At 42.8% G+C, this 25,387-nt stretch overlaps 1 protein-coding gene across 1 annotated transcript in view; it reads left to right on the forward strand.

Moving 5' to 3' along the window:
- The window catches only part of LOC310638376 (nuclear receptor ROR-beta-like), a 57,090-nt gene extending 34,897 nt beyond the window's left edge, over positions 1–22,193 (forward strand). The window contains exons 3-10 of the mRNA XM_083359412.1: positions 6,327–6,468; positions 8,006–8,419; positions 12,709–12,830; positions 14,069–14,201; positions 15,115–15,222; positions 16,950–17,060; positions 19,530–19,642; positions 21,176–22,193. Of these exons, the coding sequence (XP_083215538.1) occupies positions 6,327–6,468; positions 8,006–8,419; positions 12,709–12,830; positions 14,069–14,201; positions 15,115–15,222; positions 16,950–17,060; positions 19,530–19,642; positions 21,176–21,337 (1,305 nt within the window). The 3' untranslated portion in view covers positions 21,338–22,193. The remainder of the gene's footprint in view (positions 1–6,326; positions 6,469–8,005; positions 8,420–12,708; positions 12,831–14,068; positions 14,202–15,114; positions 15,223–16,949; positions 17,061–19,529; positions 19,643–21,175) is intronic.
- Positions 22,194–25,387: the final 3,194 nt, after the last annotated feature.

A 25,387-nucleotide genomic window follows, 5' to 3' on the forward strand; every position in this document is an offset into this window, starting at 1 on the left:
GCGATTGAAGACCCTTGCGTTAATTCATCTTTTCAGAGATATTTCCTGACCAGATTCTTCAGTGCATTCAACAATGGTTGGGCTTTGTTCCATGACAGCCAGATGGGCAGCATATCAAATAAATAAATAAGTAGGTAGGTAGGTAGGTACGTAAATATTTACGTACGTACGTACATACATACGTACTTGAAAAAAATTTAAAAATTCAAGGAGATATCCAGAGGTGTAGCTGCTTTGAATGTAGCTCATGTTGAACTGTACAGCACAGGGGTTGGTCACAGAAAATGTTTTACTACATTTTGCATTATGTCATAAAATGCTTTGTGATTGTTTTTATGTCATAAAATCTTTTACAAAATCTGGTCCAATTTCAATTCCATGGGAGTGACGAGTATTGGATTTTGGATGCAAATTAGCCCAAATTACCGAGTCACCTCGGTAGAAAAGGTTTTGCCCTAGAATGCATCGTTTTGCCCAGTTAAAGGTTACAGAAATGAGAGTTTCCAGTAGTATATAGATTTCAGAAGAATGGAACAGAACGGAGCAGAATAGCAGAGTTGGAAGGGACCTTGCAGGTCATCTAGTCCAGCCCCCTGCTCAAGCAGGAAGCCCTATACCAGAGGTCTCCAACCTTTTGGGCACCAGGGACCAGTTACGTGGAAAGAGGTTTTTCTGCAGCCCGGAGGGTGCGTGGTTTTGTGTGCTGCCTGCATCTTGTAGATGGGGCTTTGCTTGTTTGGGCAGACCAGTTGCTGGCATGCCACGGCCCGGTACTGGTTCACGGACTGGGGTTGGGGACCCCTGCCCTATACCATTTCAGACAAATGGTTATCCAATCTCTTCTTTAAAACTTCCATTGGTGGAACACCCACAACTTCTGGAGGCAAGAAGAAATGGCAAACTTCTTCCATATTAAAAAAAAATTCCAAGGCTATGTCTGTTTAGTTATCAGGAATCATTTTAATTTAATTTTATTAAATTTATATACCGCCCTTTCCCGAAGGACTCAGGGCGGTTTACAGGGTATTTAAAATCAAACAGTACAAAATACAAAAGTTAAAAAACAATTTAAAAAGATTAAATTATCCCTTAGCTAAAAACCTCAGTTAAAAATTCTCAGCCTGGGCCAGAGAGCTCAAGGAGCCAGGTCTTCAGGTCCCGGCGGAATGAACGAAGGTCGGGGGCGGTCCTAAGCTCCACGGGCAGCTGGTTCCAGAGGGCAGGCGCCCCCACAGAGAAGGCCCTCCCCCTGGGTGTTATCCGCCGGCAATCTTTTACCGGCGGCACCCTGAGAAGACCCTCCCTGTGTGAGCGCACTGGACGAAGGGAGTTTGATGCTGGCAGGAGGTGTTCCCTCAAATATCCCGGACCCAAGCCATTTAGGGCTTTATAGGTCATCACCAGCACCTTGAATCAGTTTGATTCAAGAGAATCTTTACCCTTCCTTTAAATCAATCCAATAATGTGTCCTTGATTGAAGTCTCCGGGTTTCCTTCTCCAGGTTTTGTTGAGCATCGTTTGACCTACTACTGCCAAATACATATAAAATTGTGTTGAAAATTCATATAGAGGTATTTCATTGTAACTCCCACCAGTCCTGTTTAGGCATGAAAGCCAGCTGAGTGACCTTGGCCTAGGTTCTCTCTCTCAGCCCAACCCACCTTGCAGGGCTGTTGTAGTAATGGAAATAGGAAGATGAAGGAGTATTAGCTATGTTTGCTCCTTGAGTTATTTATAAATTAATAAAAGCGGGATAAAAATCTAATAAATGCTATCAATATGATGATGATGGCAATTGAAACCTAGTACACCTGGAACACCAGATTGGAAAAGAATGATATATTGCAAATATAGAAACAGATTTACCATTATCTAAAATCTTTTTAGTAGGACTTCATTAATAATTACAAAGCATTTAAAGGTCATGCAATCTCCAAAACACCATATGCAACATGGTATCCATTTTTGTGACATATTCCAAATTATCCAGATGTTTACATTTTGTTGACCTATTAAGAATAAAATGTCACCTGAAATGTAACAATTTTGCATTCTAATTTAAATGGATTTTGATTTATTTCTGTTCATAAAAAATAGGTTTAACTCATGTTTGCTGGACCATACCTTTTTTATATAAAAAGAGAATTTTTTCTAAAAAACTGTGAGTATTAGAAATAGAAATCTTACAAGGCTGAAGAAAATTGGGGTTTTGATTTATCAGCGAGGATTTTATATTACTAATTAAAATAGAATACACTTAAATAGACAAGATGTGTACGGTACTTTGAATACCAGATTTTGTTATGAATTGGGATAAAGAAAACTTTGGTCATTTAAAACCTGGAAGTATAAATATGAAAAGTTGAATTTGAATATTGATGGGAAATTAAAAATTGGGGAAAACAAATAAATAGGATAGTGTTTTTTTTATAAAGATTGAATGTAAAAGTAAATAAGATACGTAATAAGCTAAAAATTTATTGGTAAATGTAATAAATATGTTTTTATTTAATTGAGATAATAAGAACTGTATTAGCTTACATATGAGACAGTAGATATCAAGAGAAAAAAAGAAATATTCGATGTTGAAATAGGGGAAATTTTGGTCATTAAATTTAAGACATTTGGAAACTAGTTGAAAATAAGAAATGTTATATTGTATTATTAATTAGATGATGTAAGATGGTGTGAAATAGAATATACTCAAATAGATAAGATGTGTATTTTGAATATTAGACTTTGTTAAGAATTGTGATAAAGGAAACTTTGGTTACCAAAAATTTGGAAATTATGAATATCAAATGTTAAATTTAAATATTGACGGGAAACTAAAAATTGGGGAAAACTAACTACAGGACATTGACTGTTTATAAAGATTGAATGTTAAAGTAACTAGGATATGTATAAGCTAAAAATTTATTAGTAAATGTAACAATACTATCTTTACTTAATGGATATAATAAGAATTGTATTAGTTTAAATATGAGACAGCAGATATTAAGGGAAAAGGAGAGGAAATATTTGATGTGGTAGTTTGAGATTTGTACTAAAGATTTTTGTATGTTATTGAAATATTGATTAACCCAGCCGCCACGTTGCTTTTTAAATACTTAAATGTAAAATTAGAAAATCAGTAAAATATTGCAACAACAACAACAGCAAAAGAAATAGAGATCTTACAGTGAATTCAGTTGTGGCAAGAAAACTGGAAAGATTAAATCTTGGAAATTAATCCATAAATAGGGCTCTGTCTTTGAAGATTATTCAGACACTGTAATGAAATAGAACACTGTTTTTGGCTAGTTCTAATTATAGGAGCATATGATCCTTGGTTAAAGAGCACAAACAAACAGTGTCTGTTTTGAGTATTTAAGCCTTAAACCACTTAAGTGTTGGAATAACCATGATCTCTGTTCCTATACATCAAGCTGGCTAGTACTTTTCTGGCTAGTACTTTTCTACCATGGAAAGTCTTCAGTGAACCATGTGTAAGGAAGTAAGCCATAAACCCAGAAAACAAAGAAACCTAGGTGAGATGTCATTGGCTACAGCCAGATAAGGGCATAATCACAGTATTCCTTCACACCATTGGCTATTCCATATAGGGCAAATTCTGACGCCTCCTGCAGATGATTGGTCATTACTATATTTGAATCTACCTTTTACACCAATGTCCATTTAGGATAGTTTAGAAGAACACATGTGTAACCATGATTGGTCTATTTGAACAATAATAAAATGTGATTGGTTGCCTTTGCTATAAATAAACAAGGTCCACTGCTCCTCGTGGTTCAGAGTGCATCCCGGGTTCAGAGAGTGCATCCCAGGAGCAGCGGAGCCCTTCCCCCGAGAGATCTCTGTGTCCTTCTTTCATGGGCGCCAACCCTGGGCAGGAGCAGCCTCTGCCCAGCATCACCAGCAGCTAATTTCTCAACCCGGCTGCACAAGCAGCAGGTTCCCAGCACTTAAGTCAGTCGTTAACAACATAGCACCTGTGAGTTCGACAATGCCCATTATACGTCAAATAATCCAGGACTTGCAAAAGTTGTTATAATTTTTGTAGTGGCCACCCTCTCAGAAGATTGGTAAATCATGATGAATTTTATGCAAGAGTTTTGGAACCTTTGGGAATCTTAGATTGAAACTTCACAAGCGATTCTAGGAGAGTTTGATTTCTCACATGACATTTTGAAAGAGTCTGGTGAAATTCAGAAATTGTGTAAGATTGAGGGCAGATTGAGAACGGGGGGGGGGGCACCAGGGGTCAGGAAGGCTACCGTATCCTGGTTAAAGGCCAATTTCTTGTCCTGGTGTTAAGATTTTCTAGGCGAAGCTGTTCTACTCTTCTGAGTGCAGTTAGTGTGCACTTCAGCTGTTCTAAAGATTTGGGAAACCCTTATTAAGAGAAGCTTGTCTAAGCTCCTTTTCGAGATAATCTTCAACCAACAGAAGTGAAGTCTTTTTTTTTTCAAGGAGGAGTTTAGCCTCTACAGATGGGTCGTTGTTTTCTTCTGCTACTCTGTGCATGAATTAGCTGCAATATTCAAATGCCTTTTAATTTTTTTTCCTTATGTTTCTTTCATATTTTATTTTGCTTATTAATTCACTTATTCCATTTTTATGCCACCCATCTCCCTTGTAAAATGACTCATATGTTTTTGGGATAATTGGCTAGTTTACCCTAGACGTATTTTATAGGAAAATAGAATATGGTGTCAATCAAATAAATGCATTCCTAGGCAAGGTTGAAGAATATTGGTCTGTGCAAAGAAAAAAAAACCAGAAGTCTGGTAGCACTTTTGCTGACTGAAAAATCTCCCTCTACATCAGGGGTCTTCAAACTCGGCCCTTTTATGACTCATGGACTTCAATTCCCAGAATTCCTCAGCCAGTGTGCCTGGCTGAGGAATTCTGGGAGTTGAAATCCATGAGTCATAAAAGGGCCAAGTTTGTAGACCTCTGCTCTACATAACCAAACTGTGATGGTTTTCCTTTCATTCACTTCTTTTTTCCTTTTCCTTCACTCCCGCACCCCTTGTTTAAATCCCCCATCAGTTCAGTCATCCTGTGCATCTAACGAAGCAAGCTGCAGCTCACAAAAGCTGATGCCTTTTACTGAAACGTGTTACAGTAGAAACATGGGGCTGGAAGGGACCTTGGAGGTCTTCTAGTCCACCCCCATGCTCGAGGCAGGAGCTTTGGCTTATACCATCCCAGTCAAATGGTTGGTCTATTTTCGAAAACCTCCAGTGATGGAGCACTCACAATTCTGAGAGGCAAGCTATTCCTTTAATTAACTGTTCTCACTGTCAGAATGTAGTTGGAAAAGGTGCTATCAGACTCCTTCTAATCTCCTTTTTTAACTTTTTGTTTTTTTATTCAAAAAGTTAAAATACAAACTCTCAAAAAACAGGGGGGGGGGGAAGAAGACATTGAAAAAAATGCATTAAGGAAAAGGAGACAAATACATATACATATATTATCTCCCCTACTTGAATACTGTATTCAGACTCTTTAATCTGTATAACACTCACTCTGCAGAGTAGGAAAGGATGAGAAGAACTGGCTCGAGTTACCATAGGCTCTGCCTATGCATGGAAAACTTGATCCTGGACCCTCCCATTCACCGTCCGGCTCTGAGAAGCAGAGTAACAGAGTTGGAAGGGACCTTGGAGGTCTTCTAGTCGAGAGGTCCCCAACCTTTTGGGCACCAGGGACCAGTTCCGTGGAGAGAGGTTTTCTCCACAGAACGGAGAGTGCGTGGTTTTGCGTGCTGCCTGCATCCTGCGGATGAGGCCTTGCTTTTTTGTACGGACCGGTTGCTGGCATGCCGTGGCCCGGTACTGGTCCACGGACCGGGAGTTGGGGAACCCTGTTCTAGTCCAACCTCCTGCTCAGGCAGGAAGCCCTATACCAGGGGTTGGCAACCTTGGCTCTTTTATGACTCGTGGACTTCAACTCCCAGAATTCCTGAGCCAGCATGGCTGGCTCAGGAATTCTGGGAGTTGAAGTCCACGAGTCATAAAAGCCAAGGTTGCCTACCCCTGCCCTTTACCATTTCAGACAAATGGTTGTCCAATATTTCCTTAAAAACTTCACTTCTGGAGGCAGGGTGTTCCACTGATTAATTATTCTGAATTGCTCAAGTCTCTGTTCTTCCTTTAATTCATGAGACCATGCACAGAGATGCTGTGCATTTGAAGCTTCTTTGAAATGGGCGGTTGGTGTCGCGCAGCCGTAGTTGCCGACCAGCCGTCTTCTGTAATACGCCGTTCCCCCAGTTTGTTGCAAATCTGAGAGCTGATATTCCTCCTTTTTTTCTGCAGGGTTTTTTCCGCAGAAGCCAACAGAATAACGCCACTTACTCTTGCTCACGGCAGAGGAACTGCCTGATCGACAGGACCAACCGAAATCGGTGCCAGCACTGCCGGCTGCAGAAGTGCCTGGCGCTGGGCATGTCCCGTGATGGTGAGTGCTGGATTTAGCCTGATGGCTGAGACTGGTGAACCAGTGGGAGAACGGCATCAGAATGGTTCAGGGTTATAAAAGGAGAGGCAGAATCCTGGAGGCAGCAAATAGGGTTCCAAACATGGATGCAGGAAGCCACAAGTTCCTCCATGAAGCGTGTAAGCTAATCTAGGAGTTCAGTTTGCCATTGTGGTCTATGGGTTTTCCTGATTGAGCAAAGGGTTGGACTAATACATAGAATAATAGGGTTGGGAGGTCTTTTAGTCCAAGCCCCTGCTCAGGCAGGAGACCCTCTGCTATTCTGCCCAAATGGCTGTCCAGCCGAAGCTCCAGTGATGGAGCACCCAAAACCTCTGGGAGTCAAGCCGTAGCCCTGATTAACTGCCTTTCCTTTTAGGAAGTTTCTCCTTAATTCCTTGATGAGTTTCCATCCATTAGTTTCTTGTCTTGCCTTCAGGCTCTGGAAAATAAATTGACCCCCTCTTCTTTGAGGCAGCCCCTGAAATATAGGAAGACGGCTGTCATGTCACCCCGAGTCCTTCTTTTCTCTTAAGCTAGCTCAGGAATAACTCGGCTGTTCAACCACACTGTCATTCTAACCTAAACGCAACAGGGTGTTTAGATTATCTTTGAGCTGTTTCAACAGCCATCTAAAAGCGTGGCCTCCGTTTAGTCAAACTCCACTGCCTGGTGTTAGAAATTGATGTGGCTATAAAATGCACGATAGGGGGGGGCGGGGGGGGGCTTGGAGGTCAAAGAAAGGCAGCATACTAGAAGACCTCCAGGGTTCCTTCCAACTCTGTTAATCAGAAAGAGATCCGGGAGAGTATTGGCAGAAGGAAGTTCGCATTTCTCTCTACTGCTGTGCCAACCCTGTCCAAAAGGAAATATTCCAGCTGCAAGATTCATCATAGGTCGTGCTCAACTTATGACCAAAACTGAGCCCAAAATTGTACACTTGTTAAATGAGTTTTGCCCCACTTTACGAGCTTTCTTACCACCGTTGTTAAGTAAATCACTGCAATTTTTTAAGAAAGTAACTCGGTTCTCAGAAGGTTGCAAAAGGAGATCACATGACCCCAGAACACTGCGGCCGTCATAAATATGAGTCAGTCGCCAAGTGTCTGAATTTTGAACACGTGACCACGGGGATACCGTAACAGTCATAAGTGTGAAAAATGCTCGTCACTTTTTTTTGGGGGGGGAGCTGTTGTAACTTTGAACAGTCACTAAATGAACTGTTGTAAATCGAGGACTACCTATAGTGCTTGACTTGCAAACCTAATGGGGCCTACTTGTTATGGTCGTTAAGTCCTGATGGTCGTAATGCAGGTCGCCCACAGAACCGACCTATTTTTATGACCTTTTTTGCAGTGGTCGTTAAGCAAGTGCTAATGTGTCACCCAAACCGTTGTGGTGGGTCACCATTGACACGCGTGTCATAGGCTCACCATCACTCTTTCGGGGGGCGGGGCTCAAGAGTGGCCATCCTCACTTTCGGCTTTGCTCTCTGTGTTTTGCCCTAATTGGCTTGCAGCAGTAAAGTTCGGCCGCATGTCCAAGAAGCAGCGGGACAGCCTCTATGCCGAGGTCCAGAAACACCAACAGAGCCAAGAACAAGGCGTGGGGGCCAAGGATGACCCAGAGACCTTGTCGAGGGTCTACACCACCAGCGTGAGCAGCGGACTCTCTGACCTGGATGACATCTCCATGTTGTCAGACAGCTTCCTGTTTGATTTTCCCCTGAGCCCCGAGGGGAACAGCAGCTACTACAACCTGGATCTTCTGACCTCGGCGCAGCCATCGCCCGACCAGTCCAGCACTGATATCAGCGACGCAAAGTTCATCAAACAGGAGTCCATCTACGAGCTCATGCTGGAGCCTAGCCTCTTTCCTCATGGCCCCCTTGAAAGCAACGCGTTGACTTCAGACATTTCAGTGATGGAAGTGGGTTAGTATAATAAATGCCCTCTGCTTCTGGCAGCCAAATCTCTTTCAGCGCAGAGGAGGAGAGACGAAGGCCACTGCTAGCCATTGTAGAGGCTGCCAGCTTTATTCGTGCTGTATTGTCCCCTCTGTGTCCCTGCATGCTTCTAGTCCTGATTGTACCTTGGAGTCTTTAATAATTTAAAGAAGGTTAGACTTTTTGTAGCACAAGAGCTGGAAACAATCCCAAACCTTTTTTCTTTTTTTTTGCAAACTCCAGAGCTCTTTCTGAATATATTTGCTAAAATCAGTGGATATTTGAGGTGGAAAATACATGTTGTCCTCAAGTTATGACCACAATTGAGCCCCAAATTTCTGTTGCTAAGTGAGACATTTCTTAAGTGAGTTTTGCCCCATTGTATGACCTTTCTTGCCATAGTTGTTAAGTGAACAACTTTAAATTAGTAATATGGTTGTTAAGTGAATCTGGCTTCCCTATTGACTTGGCTTGTCAGAAGTTGCAAAGGGCAATCACATGACCCAGGACATTGCAACCGTCATAAATATGAGTCAGTTGCCACGGGTTGGAACTTCGATCCCGTGACCATGGGGATGTTGCAGTGGTCATAAGTGAGAAAAATGGTCATTAGTCACTATTTCAGTGCCATTGTAAACTCGAATCATTAAATGAACTATTGTTAGTCAAAGACCAGATATATCTAAAAACCATTGTTTATGCTACCAAGTAGAACAAACCCTTTAAAAACAAAACAACCACAGAATATTTCCTAAGTTAACCACCTTACTTCATCGACCTGCTCACTATGGCCAGATCACCCAAGAATTCAATATAATCCCTGAGCTGTCCAGTTTTAGCTTGATTGCAGGTACATTGAACTGGTTGCAAGCAATTTACTCCAGCGTAGCAACTAATTACAGATAGCCCTTAATGTCTAACCATAATTGGCCATAAGTGAACCTGGAATTACAGTCATAGGTCATGGTGGTTGTTAAGCAAGTCACCACATAATCGCCTGATTTTATGATCCTTTTGTGGCAGTTGTTAAGCAAACACTCTCATAAGCAGACAAATCTGGTGGTTGTTAAGAGGACGCTGTGGCTGTTAAACAAACCCATTGTACTCAATGGATGTTTTGTGCCAGAAACTGGCAGCAAATAACTGGAAATCAGCAAAAACTGCCAAAAATCATAGTCATGTGACTGCAACACTGCAACTGGCGACAAAGGTGAGCAAGTTGCCAAGTGCCTGAAATGCAATCGCAGGACTCTGGGGGGGGGCAGGGCCATTGCAACTCTGGTCGTAGGTAACTCTGGTGAAGTCCATTGTAACTTCAAACCGTCTCTAAGCAGCCGGTCATTAAGCAAGGACTATCCGTACACCCAACAGGGAGAGAGTTGGTGGGTGCAACTGCATGCGCATTCCTGCAACATTTACAAGGAGATTGTGGTCTTGTCTGAAAGAGTGATGTCTAAACCCCAAAACAGAGCATGGGTAATTATAGTCCCCAATAGTTCAGAAGTTCATTTGTCCAGAAGATTGATCAGCTGGTCCAGGGTGAAATTGCTGAGGCTCAGGATGCAAGCAGGAATAATAAATGCAGGAACACAGAGTCAAGGTTGGTGCAGCTGGTTCTTACAATGAAGATAACAACTGCCAGTGGGTGTTGTAATATCTAACATCTAGATGAGATGGGCAGCATACAAGTCAAGGAACGAAGGAAGGAAGGAAGGAAGGAAGGAAGGAAGGCTGGTCACGGGTGCAGCGTGGCATCAGGCCTTGGAGATAGGCCAAGTGAAGAAACAGATAAGCTGGGATTCCAGAATGCGACTTCATTGTTGCGTCTAAGTTCCTCTCTGTCCCCTCTTATACCAAAGGCAATCAAGCAGAGTTATTTTTAACTTTCTTTCTCACACACATTTCTATCTCTGGACTGTGTGATCTCTTCTCCAAATCCCTCCTTAATGGCTTTCCTAAAGTCAGCTCTAAATCCTTTTAAAGTTGGTATCTTTGCTAAGCTCTTCAGAGTTTCCAATGTGCCCTCCAGCTGGGTGATCTTTCAGAACAGACTTGGAGAAATCTTGGCAATTTGAAGGTGTGAGGACTTCAATTCCTAGAATTCCCCAGCCAACCATGCTGATTGGGGAATTCTGGGAGTTGAGGTCCACACATCTTCAAGTTGCCAAGCTTGAGAAACACTGTTTTAGCATCTTGCCAGTCACTCCTCTCCTAACTGCTAAAGCTGATCGCCTACCAGATCTTCTGGATCAAGCCTCACCTCCTCTGAATCTGAGAAGGCCAATGTGCCATCCCCAAAAGATGCTTGATGCCTGATTTAAGGGGTAGAACAAAGGTCTGGCGAGCAGAGAACTTGAATATAATCCCCTCTATCTCCCACCAGTTATAGCTGATGGGAAAGACACTTGTGAAACATCCTGGAGCTAGAGCTAATTAAAATAGATAATGTTAATAACTAACCTTATGTTCTCCTTGGCTTCTGCTTAATCCATTTATCTTGCTTTGGTGTTTAACATCAGCTCCTCTTTTTGATTTCAGTATCTAACTGTTCTCAATTACTCAGTCATGTAACTGTAATCAATTATCATACAGTGATTAGTGGGATCGTTCTTGCCCCATCCCCCACCCCTTCCTTCTTTGCCTTCCCCACATTCGATAGTTGGCACGCAGAGGTGCCAAATATTATGTGCTCCTGAGTTTATGACATGACATGATATATTGAGATGGGTTGTGCTGTATAGATGTTGGATTTCAAACCAAATAAAATGTTGCTTTCTGACTCCTCACGGTGCATGCTAATTTTTGTACAGCAAATCAGACCTTAGAGCACATTTGCAAGGTTTATTTATTTGTATCCCGCCTTTATTATTTTTACAAAAAATTCAAGGTGGCATACATATCCAAGACATCTTTCTCTTCCTGTTTTCCCCACAACAACTACCCTCTGAGGTGAGTTGGGCTGAGAGAGGTTGACTGGCACAAAGCTACCCAGCTGGCTTTCATAGCTAAGGCGAGTCTTGAACTCATAGTCTCCCGCTTTCTAGCCTGGTGCCTTAACCACTAGACCAGGGGTCTTCAAACTTGGGCCTTTTATGACTTGTGGACTTCAGCGCCCAGAATTCCTCAGCCAGCGTGCCTGGCTGACAAATTCTGGAAATTGAACTACACAAGTCATGTTGTTGTTAGCTGCAAAGTCGTGTCTGACCCATGGCGACGCTATGGACAACGTTCCTCCAGGCCTTCCTGTCCTCTACCATCTTCTGGAGTCCATTTAAGCTCACGCCTACTGCTTCAGTGACTCCATCCAGCCACCTGATTCTCTGTCGTCCCCTTCTTCTATTGCCCTCAATCTTTCCCAGCATTAGGCTCTTCTCCAGTGAGTCCTTCCTTCTCATTAGGTGGCCAAAGTATTTGAGTTTTAGCTTCAGGATCTGGCCTTCTAAAGAGCAGTCAGGGTTAATCTCCTCTAGGACTGACCAGTTAGATCGCCTTGCGGACCAAGGGCCTCACAGGAGTCTTCTCCAGCACCATAGTTCAAAGGCCTCAATTCTTTGGCGCTCAGCCTTTTTTATGGTCCAACTTTCACTGCCATACATTGCAACTGGGAAGACCATAGCCTTGACTATACGCACTTTTGTTCATAGGGTGATGTCTTTGCTTTTTAGTGTGCTGTCTAGATTTGCCATGGCTTTCCTCACGAGGAACAAGCGTCTTTTAATTTCTTGGCTACAGTCCCCGTCTGCAGTGACCTTGGAGCCCAGGAAAATAAAATCTGTCACTACCTCCATTTCTTCCCCATCTATTTGCCAGGAATTGAGAGGACCGGATGCGATGATCTTGGTTTTCTTAATGTTAAGTTTCAACCCAAGTTTTGCACTCTCCTTCTTCACCCGCAACAAGAGGCTCTTTAGTTCTTCACTTTCTGCCATTAGAGTCATAAAAGGGCCAAGTTTGAAGACCCCTGCACTAGGCCAAACTGGCTTTATATTTATATTTTTTATTTCATATTCAGTTCTAAGATAATTCCTTTGGGTTGGCTGAGATACTTAGCTAAATCCATTCATAAAAGAATCCCCAAACAATGAATGAATCAATATGAATCAGTGAATCCATTAATGCAAAGAAGAAAGATCCAGGAGGATGGTTTTTCTCAAACAAGTGTCTAACACTGCTGTGATTTATGTATGACCCATGTGAAACAGTCATCTCTGCCAAATAATTTTCTAGTTTGGCAATATAGGTCAATGCTTAAGAGTCTTTGCTTGTTGCATTGCCAGAGCGCCTAGCCCAGAATGTGGTAAAGTCACACCTTGAGACGTTGCAGTACACCAGCGAGGAGCTACAGCGGTTTGCCTGGACACTCTACTCTCAGGAGGAGATAAGGACCATGCAGAACACGGTAAGTGTCTCCTGCAAGATTAGGTTAGGAATCCCTCTTGTATTTTTACAACCTGGCTTAGGAATTCTGGGCGTTGAAGTCCACAGGTCATAAAGGGGCCATAGTTGCCCACTCCTGTGCTAGTGGAACTCACAGCAGAAGTGTCACAAAACCAGGTTGGAGAAAACATACCTAGCGGATTGTCCATAGCAAGGTATACTGCTTCTAGACATGGAGCTTCTATTTAGCTGCCATTTTAACAACTGTATGGGATATACAAGAGAGTATGTGACTGAGTTCTTCTTCCTGCTCCCCCCCACAAACAATATGCTTTTCTATCATACTCAAGGAAAGCATGATATTGCCTTTCTGAATGATAGATACAGTATTTTAGAGAAGCAGCAACAGCAATATTATCACAAGCAGAAGAGATTGGAAAGTCCTAGAGAATCAAAACTAGGACAGTTATTTTGTCTTATAAATTTAATAAATCAATAGGGTTTTTTATTACAAATGGAAAGGTCTATCAACAGGTCAACATTCCCACTGCCAAAAAAAAAGGTCTCAGTGGCCAAGAAGGTGTTAATGCCAATGCTCCCCACCCTTGGGGACTTCCAGATACGTGGACTTCAACTCCCAGAATTCTCATCGGTAGCCATGCTGCCTGAGGAATGCTGGCATTTAAAGTCCACACTCCTGGGAATGGTCAAGGTTGCAAAACATTACTCAGCCACCAAAAGAGCCATAGAGTTCTATAGCCAGAAAGGAGGTGGGGGGTCCTTCAGCCAGCTTTTTGGAGGGCTGCAAATCACCATTCTCCCTCAGGCTCCTCCTTCTGGCAAATCAGGATGCTTCCATGGAGGAAGGCTTACTCCGAAGGCATTTTTGAGTGGCCAAAAAAGTCAGAATGGTGGTCACAGCTGCACAATGGATGTCCTGCCCCTTTTCTGTGCATCACATGCGTATGTAAAGGACAGGGCTTCAATCAGGTGGTGGTGGCCACCTCTGACTTTTTTTATGCCCCCCCTCCCCCATACATGCAGATAGTATGTTCCATTTTCTAATGGAAATCACTACTAGATCTTTCATCTGGCCATTACCTGCCCCAACGCTAGGCTGGTGCCAGGATGGAGGTTTATCTCAGCTTTGGGGCCCAGAAGGAATATGAATGAGGACTATGTGTATATAATCACTTACGTATCATCAGGCATTCAATACTGTTCATGTTAATGGACATTTCTCCATCTGCTGCCCTGCAGAACTGCGAGGTAATGTGGCAAGAGTGTGCCGTCCAGATTTCCAATGCCATCCAGTACATCGTGGAGTTTGCCAAGCGCATTGATGGCTTCATGGAGCTATGCCAGAATGACCAAATCATTCTTCTCAAAGCAGGTAAGAGAGTTGAGGTTAAGTTTGTTTAGATCAGGGTTTTCCAACCTTGGCAACTTTTAAGATGCATGGACCTCCAGAATTGCCAGAGTTGGAAACCCTGGTTTGGATGTTGGGGTTAGGGTTTGTTTAGATCAGGGTTTCCCAACCTTGGCAACTTTAAGACATGCTGGCTGGGGAATTCTGGGAGTTGGAAGATCACACATTTTAAAGTTGCCAAGGTTGGGAACCCTGACTTGGAAGTTGTTCAAGAAATGAAAGAAACTGTGGCTGGAGTGTAAATGGTCATTTTGTTGAGCATCAAAAAAGTCAAGATGGAGTCATGCCCGTTGAGTGAAACCCTACTCTTTGGGGAGGAGGAGAAATAGATCAGATCACTTGTACAAGAAAGCTTCTGTTCTGTTTCTTCTCCAAGGACTCATGAGATTGGACAAATCAATCCCATCTTGATAGATGTTTTTGATAAAACCTTGGGAGCATCTGATTACTGGGTAGGCAGGGGATTCAAATTATCAAGGAAAGGGGGCAGAAATGAGGGGTGGAGATACCTTTGCCCCATGCTACTTACTGATGGTAGTTTCATTGTTTGAAGTAGCTAATGGTCCAAGATACCTCTAACCACCTCCTTCTCCTTTTCTCCCATTTTTTTTGGCTTTATCTTCTTCTGCTCCATCCACTCCTTTCTTCTGGCTTCAATTTTTCACCTTTCCACATTTTAAATTACATGTACCATTATTACCAATTAATAATATGGAATCGTACATGTGGGTGGATTTCCTTTTCTCTGCTTCCCCCAACCTTCCTTTTTCCTTATTGTTGTTCTTGCAACTATGGAAATATCCTTCCTTCCTCCTTTCCTCCCCCCTCCCTTCCTTCCCTTCTTTCTGCTTTTTTTGCTACCCTTGGTCTTCATCAGGTTGTCTAGAGATTCTCCTCATCCGAATGATGCGGGCCTTCAACCCATTGAACAACACCGTACTTTTTGCAGGAAAATATGCTGGGATGCCGATGTTTAAGTCACTCGGTAAGAAAGCAGAGAGGGTTGCCCTTCTGAAGATGCAAATGAGACATTCTGAGTTGGTTGGTGGCCATCTTAGTGTGATCATGTTTTGCAATCTAGCCTCTTTCTGGCTGAAATGAGAGGAATTAGGTTTACCATTAAGAAGGGTGAAAATTTGAGGGGGGAAAGAGAAATTCATGGAACAGCTGATATATTATGTTTATACAAATCTGCAGGGTAATTACACCATATATAATATATTGGCTGTGCTCACACACCACAGGATGTCCACAGGAGGCATGAAAACAGTCAATATGGCAGCTGTGCAATTGAAACCCATCTGTTTTTTATGTGTGTATGATGCACATAAACAAGAGTATAACCTTGATTGTACAGTTGTGGCTACCATGTTTTTGACCGCCCCTCCCTGCAGACACCCAGATTAAAGACCCAGTGGTTACATTTGCAGAACATGGTAAGCTTGGCTAGGTTAACCAGTTAGTTTTTGCATGGTTTAGCCCAGGGGTCTTCAAACCTGGCTCTTTTATAACTTGTGGACTTCAACTCCCAGAATTCCTCAGCCATTCTATGAATGAGCACCTTTTATAACTTTCTGATTGCTTCTCTGTGTGCTCTTTGTCACCATATATGTGTGCATGCATGTTAAGCACATAAAATAATGTACCCAATAGAATTGGAATAATAGAATTGGAAAGGATGTAGAATTGAAGTAACTATTTCTTTCAAGCAATTGGAAGAAATATTGCAACATTTGGGGATTTTTTTTTAATGAAGAGAACAGGCGAATAAATTAGACCACCATAAAATTATGCATCAAGGCAAGTGGAGAGGAAAAATAAAATTATGGATTGAGGAAATAAATGGGAGAGGTTTTCCTCCCCTTCTCAAGACAATAAAATCCACTGGATGCGTTTAATGAAGGTGAATGTTGAGAGATCCAGGACGGGAAAAGACTCCCCTCTTTAGAATAGAATAGAATAGAATAGAATAGAATAGAATAGAATAGAATAGAATAGAATAGAATAGAATAGAATAGAATAGAATAGAATAGAATAGAATAGAATAGAATAGAATAGAATAGAATAGAATAGAGTTGAAGGGTACCTTGGAGGTCATCTAGTCCAACCCCCTGCTCAGGCAGGAAACCCTATACCATTTCAGACAAATGGTTCTTCAATCTCTTCTTAAAAGTTTCCAGTGTTGGAGCTTTCACAGCTTCTGGAGGCAGGTTGTTCCACTGGTTAATTGTTCTAACTGTCAGGAAGTTTCTCCTTAGTTCTAGATTTCTTCTCTCCTTGACTAGTTTCCTTGCCTTCAGGTGCTTAGGAGAATAGTTTGACTCCCTCTTCTTTTTTGTGGCAACCCCTCAGATATTGGAACACAACACTTTTAGAAGTTTTGGAATTTTCTATTGGAAGGTGTAATTGATAGTCCCCCAACAGTTTTGGAACAGGCATTGGTTAGCTGCATGGAGAATTAGTCTGTCAGTCGGTTGTAATTCTAGCTCCATGGTGAGAAAAACCTGTGTTTAAAATAAATAAACTTGAAAAAAGTTAGATATACAACTAGCTTAGTCCTTTAACACAGTATTAAATGGACGATATGGAAAGATTTTAAAACAATTGCAGTACTGCAAAACCATTAGCTATTAGTGCGTACCTTGATTTGAAAATATGAAATTATCCAACTTCATGTTCAAATCCCAGTTAAATGGCTCCTTATTTTCTTAGGTTGTGATGATCTGATCAGTTCCATCTTTGAGCTGGGGAAGAATCTTTGCCGACTGCAGCTCTCTGATGAAGAGGTAGCACTCTTCACTGCAGTTGTCCTGTTCACACCAGGTATGTGATCAAAAGGGGAAGGGGAAGAAACACTGGATTAACATTTGTCACTATCCAAAACGAATTGAGAGCTGGTTTATGGAGCAGCATCAACATTTTATTCCTCTTAGCCAGTGATGAGAGCTGTTTCCTGCTGCAGAGATTACAGAGTTACTACAGACACCTGGCTGAGCCAGGATTGTCCATTCTCCAGGTAGATAGCTTGGACTTTACATGTCTGGGACCAATTCTCATTAGTTCCTGTCCATGGCCAATAGTAAAGGATTGTGGGAGCTGAAGTCTAAAGTATTTGGTGCGTATAGTCAAGGCTATGGTCTTCCCAGTTGCAATGTATGGCTGTGAAAGTTGGACCATAAAAAACGCCGAGCGCCAAAGAATTGAGGCCTTTGAGCTATGGTGCTGGAGAAGACTCCTGCGAGTCCCTTGGACTGCAAGGGGATCAAACCGGTCAGTCCTAGAGGAGATCAACCCTGACTGCTCTTTAGAAGGCCAGATCCTGAAGCTAAAACTCAAATACTTTGGCCACCTAATGAGAAGGAAGGACTCACTGGAGAAGAGTCTAATGCTGGGAAAGATTGAGGGCAAGAGAAGAAGGGGATGACAGAGAAAGAGGTGGCTGGATGGAGTCACTGAAGCAGTAGGTGTGAGCTTAAATGGACTCCAGAAGATGGTAGAGGACAGGAAGGCCTGGAGGAACGTTGTCCATGGGGTCGCGATGGGTCAGACACAACTTCGCAGCTAACAACAACAACAAGCTTATTCTGGGAGTTTATTGTGACTGGCAATAGATCTTCAGCATCTCCAATGGAGGGACAACTGGAACCTGTAAATGCTAGAGGGAACACCTGGAATTTCCCATATGCCCATCAGGTTTCCTGCCATCTAACTATGTCTCTTCAGGGAAGAAATAGAACATGATTGTAGAGCAGAGATGGGAAATACAGGTAGAACAGAGGTGTACAGTATTGTGGTCTGTAGAAATGGATAGTACCATAGGCCAGACCTGGGCATTTTATGGCTTGTGGGCCACATCTGGCATATGGCCAGTTCCAGTCTGGCCCGCTGTGTTCGTAGTGAGTGTGGGGCGTCTGGGGCAGGGGAGGGTGAGTGGAGGATAAGGTGAGGGCAATGTTCGGGGCAGGACGGTGGTGGCCTTCCAATACAGGCCCAGTTTCTCAGGTGGCCTCGTGGGAAAATTAATTGCCACCCTGCTACAGAGTATAGAACAGAGATGGGTAATAGATAATGTTAGGCTGTCACTCCCATAATCCTTATCATTGCCCTGGTGGCGCAATGGTTAGAATTCAGTATTGCAGGCAAGCTCTGATCACAGCCTGGAGTTTGATCCTGACAGGGCTCAAGATTGACTCAGCCTTCCATCCTTCCGAGGTCAGTAAAATGAGGACCCAGATTGTTGGGGGCAATAGGCTGGCATTGTAAACTGCCCAGAGAATGCTGTAAAGCACTGTGGGGCAGTATTTAAGTGTTATTGCTACTGCTATTGACATTGCTTTTAGGCCTACTGGGAGACAAAGAACATTAGAAGACCAGTTATTGCCCACTCCTCCTGTAGAATTATGGTTGCAAACGTAGAAAGCGCCTTCTGAATCCATATTGCGTACAGTTGGCTTCTCTTGACTAGAGTCAGCTCTTGAGGGTCTCAGGCACTGAGGATGCGCTTCCACAAATCCTTTGTACATGGATACTGGTCAAGCATTGCTCTGGAGGGTGGTCGTTCTTGGTACCAGTGGTAGAGTTTGCAGCAAAGAAAGGTTTGATTAAACTAAAATACAACACAGAGTTTGTTGGGCCTAAATATATGGTCCACTTTTCTGGTAAATCTTTCCAGCCAGATTCTTCAAGATTTATTAGAATCAACAACTGTAATTCTAGCTCATGTGAAGGCCATCAGGTAGGGTAACGTTTTTTGTGGGACTTAATGCATTGTCTGCCTTATTGACTTGCTCTGCAACACATTTCTCACAATTGTACACTTATGCTCTCTCACAAACACTTATCCACAGAGTCTGGGTTTAAACATTGGTTTAAACTATGTTTTTCCCCCCTGAATAAGCCACAATGGATGGATGTCCACCTCCCCATAAGCCATAAATCCAGCGGTGGGATTCAGATATGTAAACAACCGGTTCTCTGTGCGGATGCCGCTTCCGGAAGTCCATTCTGGGCCTGGGCAACAAAAAATTAGCTACCGGTTCTGTCACACTGGTGCGAACTGGCTGAATCCCTCCACTGCATAAATCATGTTTTTACAAGCCACACTGGATTAAAGCTAGGCCTAAAATAAACAGATCACATTATGCCTTAGTGCCCTTTGTGAACCTCACCACATACACACGCATGCTTTCTAGAGAATAGCTGTTACAATTGGAAATAACAGGAAGTATGTGTTGTTTTTTTCCTGCAATTTTGCAATTCTAAGAAACTCCAACATGTGCTATCCTTTCTTAGATCGGCCTTGGCTCTCTGAGTCCAAAAAGGTACAAAAACTCCAGGGTAAGGTCTACACGGCTCTCCAGCACGAGATTCAAAAGAAAAATGCCAATGAAGACAGGCTCTCCAAGGTAAATACAACATTTTAAAGAATTAAATGGGAGAGGCACAGACTAACACAGGAGAGAAATATATTGGTACACCTTGGGGCTAAGTCCAAGGTTTCCAAATATTCAATAGCTATTGATGAGAAAACAAATTAAACAAAGGGAGCTCAGAACAACCCTGTTTGGTTTCAACAGGCCAAATGTTGGCCAACTCTTGAGCCCAGGGAAAAATGAGGGATAGATGGAATGAATGGAGTATCCTTCAAGGCAGACAGGGGTGTCTGCAGGAAGAGTCAAATAAGATGGTGGCCACAGCCATGCAATCAGAATCTTGTCCCTTTTTATGTGAGTTGACACATTATGTGGCTGGATTGCATGCTTTTGTCCATCAGCTTGACTTTTTCACCTCCCTGCAGTCCCCCTTGAGGACAGATGCCACGGATTGGCATACAAAGAAAAGGCTGTCTCCTTCAATTAACCCTTTAAAGACCACAGTGTTTTATTAGTCCCTTTTCAGCATGCAATAAAGAGTGCTTTACAGGTAGTCCTTGAGGTGGTCCTTGAGATACTGTAATGAAGACTGCCCATTATGGTCATAAGTGGTGATACGATTAAGTGAGAAGGCCTCAATTAACAACCTCCACCCCCTTCTCTTCCTAATGGGGCTGTTAAATGAATATGTGGAAGATTAAGCAGAGCACAGAGTTGGGGAGGCCCTTGGAGACCGCGTCAAGGCAGCAAAATGGAATGGTTCAACCTTTGGCTATGCAGCAGCCTCATGCAAGTGGACGCCATTTTGCCCCACCTGCAAGAAATTGTGGGTGCACTGAAAGTGAGGGCCACTTCCAGGAGGCAGCCACATGTCCCAGGGAGACGTGGCCTGACCTCCTTCCCCAAAGTGAGGTCTGGAGTTCTTCAAAAGTTAAGTGTGCAATGGCTGACAGGCATTTGGGGAGTAGGCCCAAGGCCTGTGGGGTCCCGGAGACACAAGATGGAGAGGAGGGTGGGGGAGCCTTGTAGCATGGCTGCATTTGGTCATAAGGGTGAATGACTGCAAGAGCGCTACAGGGCCGTAACTTTGAAATGAAGTGGGGTTGTAAATAGCTTGGTGGGGGTCTTTTATAATAGTCATTAAGTGACCCTTCGTATCTCAAGGACTACTGCACAGTTGCAAGGATGGTTATTAGCCACTTTTGCAGTGTCATTGTAACTTTAGTCACTAAAAATGGTTGTAAGTTGAGGACTATCTGTATTTTTTTCTTTTCTTCATTTAGTATATGCAGCGTATACGTTTGGTCTCCTCCCTCTATTTCTTCACAATTGGTCGATCTCACTGTGAGCCCTGTAATCTAACACCAGTTTTTCCCCAACTGTATTCTGAGTTTCAGTGGAGGAACTTGATGGAGTTTCATGAGAGGAAGGGAGGGAAACGTTCAAAACCAGCCAAATTTCTATCATGGAGTTTTGCTTCTGAATCAGCAGCAGGAGTTCCAGATTTTGTTTTTTCAATTAACAGCCTCCAAGGTCCCTGCTCTAACCCATCTCCTTTTCCCACAGATGGTTGCCAAGCTCCCCTTGATGAAGACCATCTGCAGCCTTCACTTAGATAAGCTGGAACTTTTCCGCCTTGTCCATCCGGAGACGGCCAAAAATTTCCCTCCCCTCTACAAAGAAGTGTTCAATTCGGAGTTCCATTACAGCAGCCCTCAGGAGAGCTAAAGCAGAATTCGCAGAGCAAAAAAACTTTTATGGCTTCCGGAATGGGGAAAGCAGAGTAACCCCTGTGGTTTATTTTAAATCAAGGATCAACCACAAGATCACGTGGCCCTGGCTTTCCTCCTCAACCTCTTGCAGTTGATCTGTGGTGATCTGCAGTCACTGTTGAATGTAATTGCACCTTTTTAAGGATCCAGCGGACTTTGGGCATACTGGTGAAATGAATGTGAAATGACATTCGGTAGAGAATATCCCACATTAATACTGTTATTAAGAATTCCTACCCTTCCCTCAAAAGCATGTTTCAGCAGAACATGTTTCTCTGCCCTGGCATGTGAATACATCCACCCAAACTCATGAGACTTACAGCCAGCTGATGCCCAACCAAAAAACGCCTCTTTAGGCCCAGCTGTGTGGATAAATATTGTATATTTTTGCTGGTTTCTGCTTTTCCCTGGCATGGTTCGAAGGATAGGACACTGGACGTACAGAAGGAAAACCAGACCTTGCGGACTTGTTCAACGTGAGGATGGAAATCTATGGGAAGAGAAAAAGACACAAACGCACACATACACAGAGTTTACACTGGGACAGAGGTGGTGGTGGGGAGAAGGATATGTGGGGAGAAAAGAACTTTTAATTTAATTGTGTTTCCGACTCTCGGGGGCAGCGGGAGGGCTGGACCCTCTAAGAGGGGAAAAAAGGAAGTGTAAAGTTCGTAGCAAACCAGGATGTATTTCTCATCAACAAACACTGCTGCTGTCAAAGTAACTGGAAAAGCATCAGTTTAAAGAAAAACATGGATGGCCTCTGGATGACATTGGACTTTAGTGGCCATTATCCTCAGTGATTGGCCTGGCTGGGGAGGATGGATGCTGGAGTTAAACCATACCTGGCTGCCAAGCTAGATGAGGAATGATCCAATTGCTTCTAAAGCAGTGCTTTTTTCAAACTTGGCAAGTTTTAAAATATGTGGACTTCAAATCCAAGAATTCCCTAGCATATCTTAATCTCCCAGGTTCAAAAATGCTGTTCTGTAGCAATCAGTCCCTCTCTGCCAAGACTGCTGCTACATCATGTTTGTTCTTTCTCCCTATTATATAAACCCTTTGGGAGCCCAAGAAAGTTTCATTCAATGTTTCATTCATGTGCAGGAGCCCATTAGAAGGAGACCTTGCTTGGTATCGGTTCACCACATGAATGATGAACAGGCCTTCCTTCCTTCGGGCCTGCGCCATACTGTAGAATCAACCAGATGATAAAAAGACCAACCCAATAGCTCACATTTGCAGGGTAGTTATTTTTCTCCTGTTCAAACTCGGCGGCACCTCCAACACCAGCTTAAATGGCATGGCTGCTTTCTTCAAACTAATGGCGAACCTGTTTAACCTTTCAGATGCTGCTAGAAGCCCAAACAAATTGTCCTAAGACAGCCACAGTTGGGACCATAATTTTTGTTTCTAAGCAAGGCGGTTGTTAACTGAATCATGCCCAATTTTGCAACCGTTTTTGTCATGGTTGTTAAATGTCTCGCTGCGGTTGTTAAGTGAATCCAGCTTTGTCTATGGACTTTTGTCGGAAGCCAATTGGGAAGGTTGCAAATGGCAATCACATGACCCAGGGCCAGTGCAACCGTCATAAATCCCATGCTGGTTGCCAAGTGCCCAAATTTTGATCACATGACCATGGGAACGCTGTGATGGTCTTAAGTGGGAGGACTGATTATAAGTCTCTTTTTCAGTGCTGCAACTTCAAATGGTCACTAAACGAATTGTAAGTCAAGGATTACCTGTACCCTTTTGGTCCTGTTTGGTGGTGTTTCTAGCAGTGGTAGCTTTACAGTTTATGGAGGGCCATCAATTCCTAAATCCCTAAAATTAGCAATGTCTTCTATTCTGGGATGAAGGAGAGAATGGATTCAGCTCTCTGAATCAGGTTGCGGGGTGTAACCTCTGCTAGCTTCAGCAAGGTGGGTAATCCTTGATTGACACCCCAACATTTCCGTTGTTAAGCAAGACAGTTGTTAAGTGAGCTTTGCCTCATTTTACAACCTTCATTGCCACAGTTATTAAGTGAATCATTGCACTTCTTAAGTTCGTAAGACAGTTGCTTAGTGAATCTGGCTTCCCCATCGACTTTGCTTGTCAGAAGGTCACAAAAGTTGATCACATGGACACTGCATCATAAATATGAATCCGTTGCCCCATGGGCACAGGTCTGCAACCCGCGGGTCTGGAGCCGCATGCGGCTCTTTCAGCCGTCTCTTGCGGTTCCCAGTCCTCTGCCATGTGCAGTACAAAAAAAAAAAGTGGGACTAAAAAAGTTCAACCAATCAATTCAAATATGCAGGGTAGGTGCATATCTCGCCTTGGCTCCACTCTTCAGTCAAACCCTGTTCTGCACATGCACGCATGTATGTGCATGTGCACACATTTTTTGCGGCTCCCAGTTTTTCCTTTTGTGAGGCAACCGGTTCCGAGTGGCTCTTTCACTGTTTCAGGTTGCTGACCCCTGCCCATGGGGATGCTCTAGCGGTGATGAATGTGGGAAACGGTCCTAAGTTACTTTTTAAGTGACATTGTAATTTTGAATGGTCACTAATCCTCACTACAAGTTGAGGATTACTTGTAATGGCTGCAGTGCCCAGATGCTGTAAAATGAGAAATTAGGTGTTCAGAATTCCAGAAAATACTCCATTTTCCCAGCCCTCTGAATTATTCATTCGATTCGGGATCTTGCCTTTTGCTTCTCTAGTTTTTACCCAAGGCTGAGATCAGTTCTACATTCCCTTGATTTCAAATTCGTTTTTCCTTTTAACTTCTCCATCTGCAGCACAGCTTGATTTCTGGACAATTCAGTACAGACCTCTAGCAAGAAAGGGCTTTGCCTTTCAATGAAACAATTTCATTTGCTCTTCTTTTTTAACTGGTGGGCTAAATGCTGGGAATCTTTCAACACACAGGATATGAATCACCATTTGTATTTCTGTGGGTTGGGACAGTGGGGTGAATGGGTTCTTGGAGGCATAAAGGGGGGGGGGGTCTGCAGCATTCTGGTGGTGGGTTAGGAGAAGAAATTTAACACTGACCTTTAGTCGTGTAGGTCAGTGTTTATCAGCCTTACCGATTTGAAGATGTGTGGACTTCAACTCCCAGAATTCTCCAGCCAGCATGTTTCACTGGTGAATTCTGAGAATTGAACTGTAGACATCTTCAAGTTGATAAGGTTGTGAAACACAGGTGTATGTGTGGACATGAATACCCTTATCTGGAACAGACAAAGCATCATTTACTTCAGAGAAACGGGAAATACTTCAAGGTTACATAAAAATCTAACGTTTTTTTCCTTACAAATCATTACTTATGCTGGCAAACAAACTACATGTTTTAGGGTTCCTCTCAGCCTCCAATGGCATTCTTACTTTTTAAAAAAGTATACACTTTTCTCTTGACTTCAAAAGTTACAATTTTTAAGAATATTCTCCAATTAGTTGGCATGTGTTTCGTTGTACTGTGCCAAAATATCAACATGTCTCTATCCTATGATGAGATTGGAACTTTTATGGGATTAAAATCCAGAGACATTTTCCATTTTTCCCCCTGCTTTATGACAGTTGGTCTACAAATTAAAATTTTCCAACCAACATGCACTGGGCTTTAGACATTAACCAGAAACAAATGTGTATTTTAGAGCCTATCAACAATAGGCAGGAATTGAGGCAAATTTTCCAACTTTGATGTAAGAAATTGATTTATTAATCATACCTTTACCCAGGGAATTAGAAGACCTATGATTTGGGGTGCATCTCTTAAAAAACAAAAATCTAAGCCCCTTCTTCAAGTATAGTTGCTGAGCCTGACTACAAGAAACCATAGCAACCAGTGCTTTTTTTGTCATAGAACCCACCGGAACGGAGTTCCAGCACCTTTTTTTTTGATGGATTTTCTAAGTTTTAAAAGTAACTTTTGAAAATTTGATGTTTGGTCCATGTGGACTTGAATCGCCCTGTTGAGTGTAGCAGGTTGGCGGGAAAATCATTAAAACGGTGCATGC

The sequence above is a fragment of the Vipera ursinii genome (assembly GCF_947247035.1).
Source record: "Vipera ursinii genome assembly, chromosome: 1".
NCBI lineage: Eukaryota > Metazoa > Chordata > Lepidosauria > Squamata > Viperidae > Vipera > Vipera ursinii.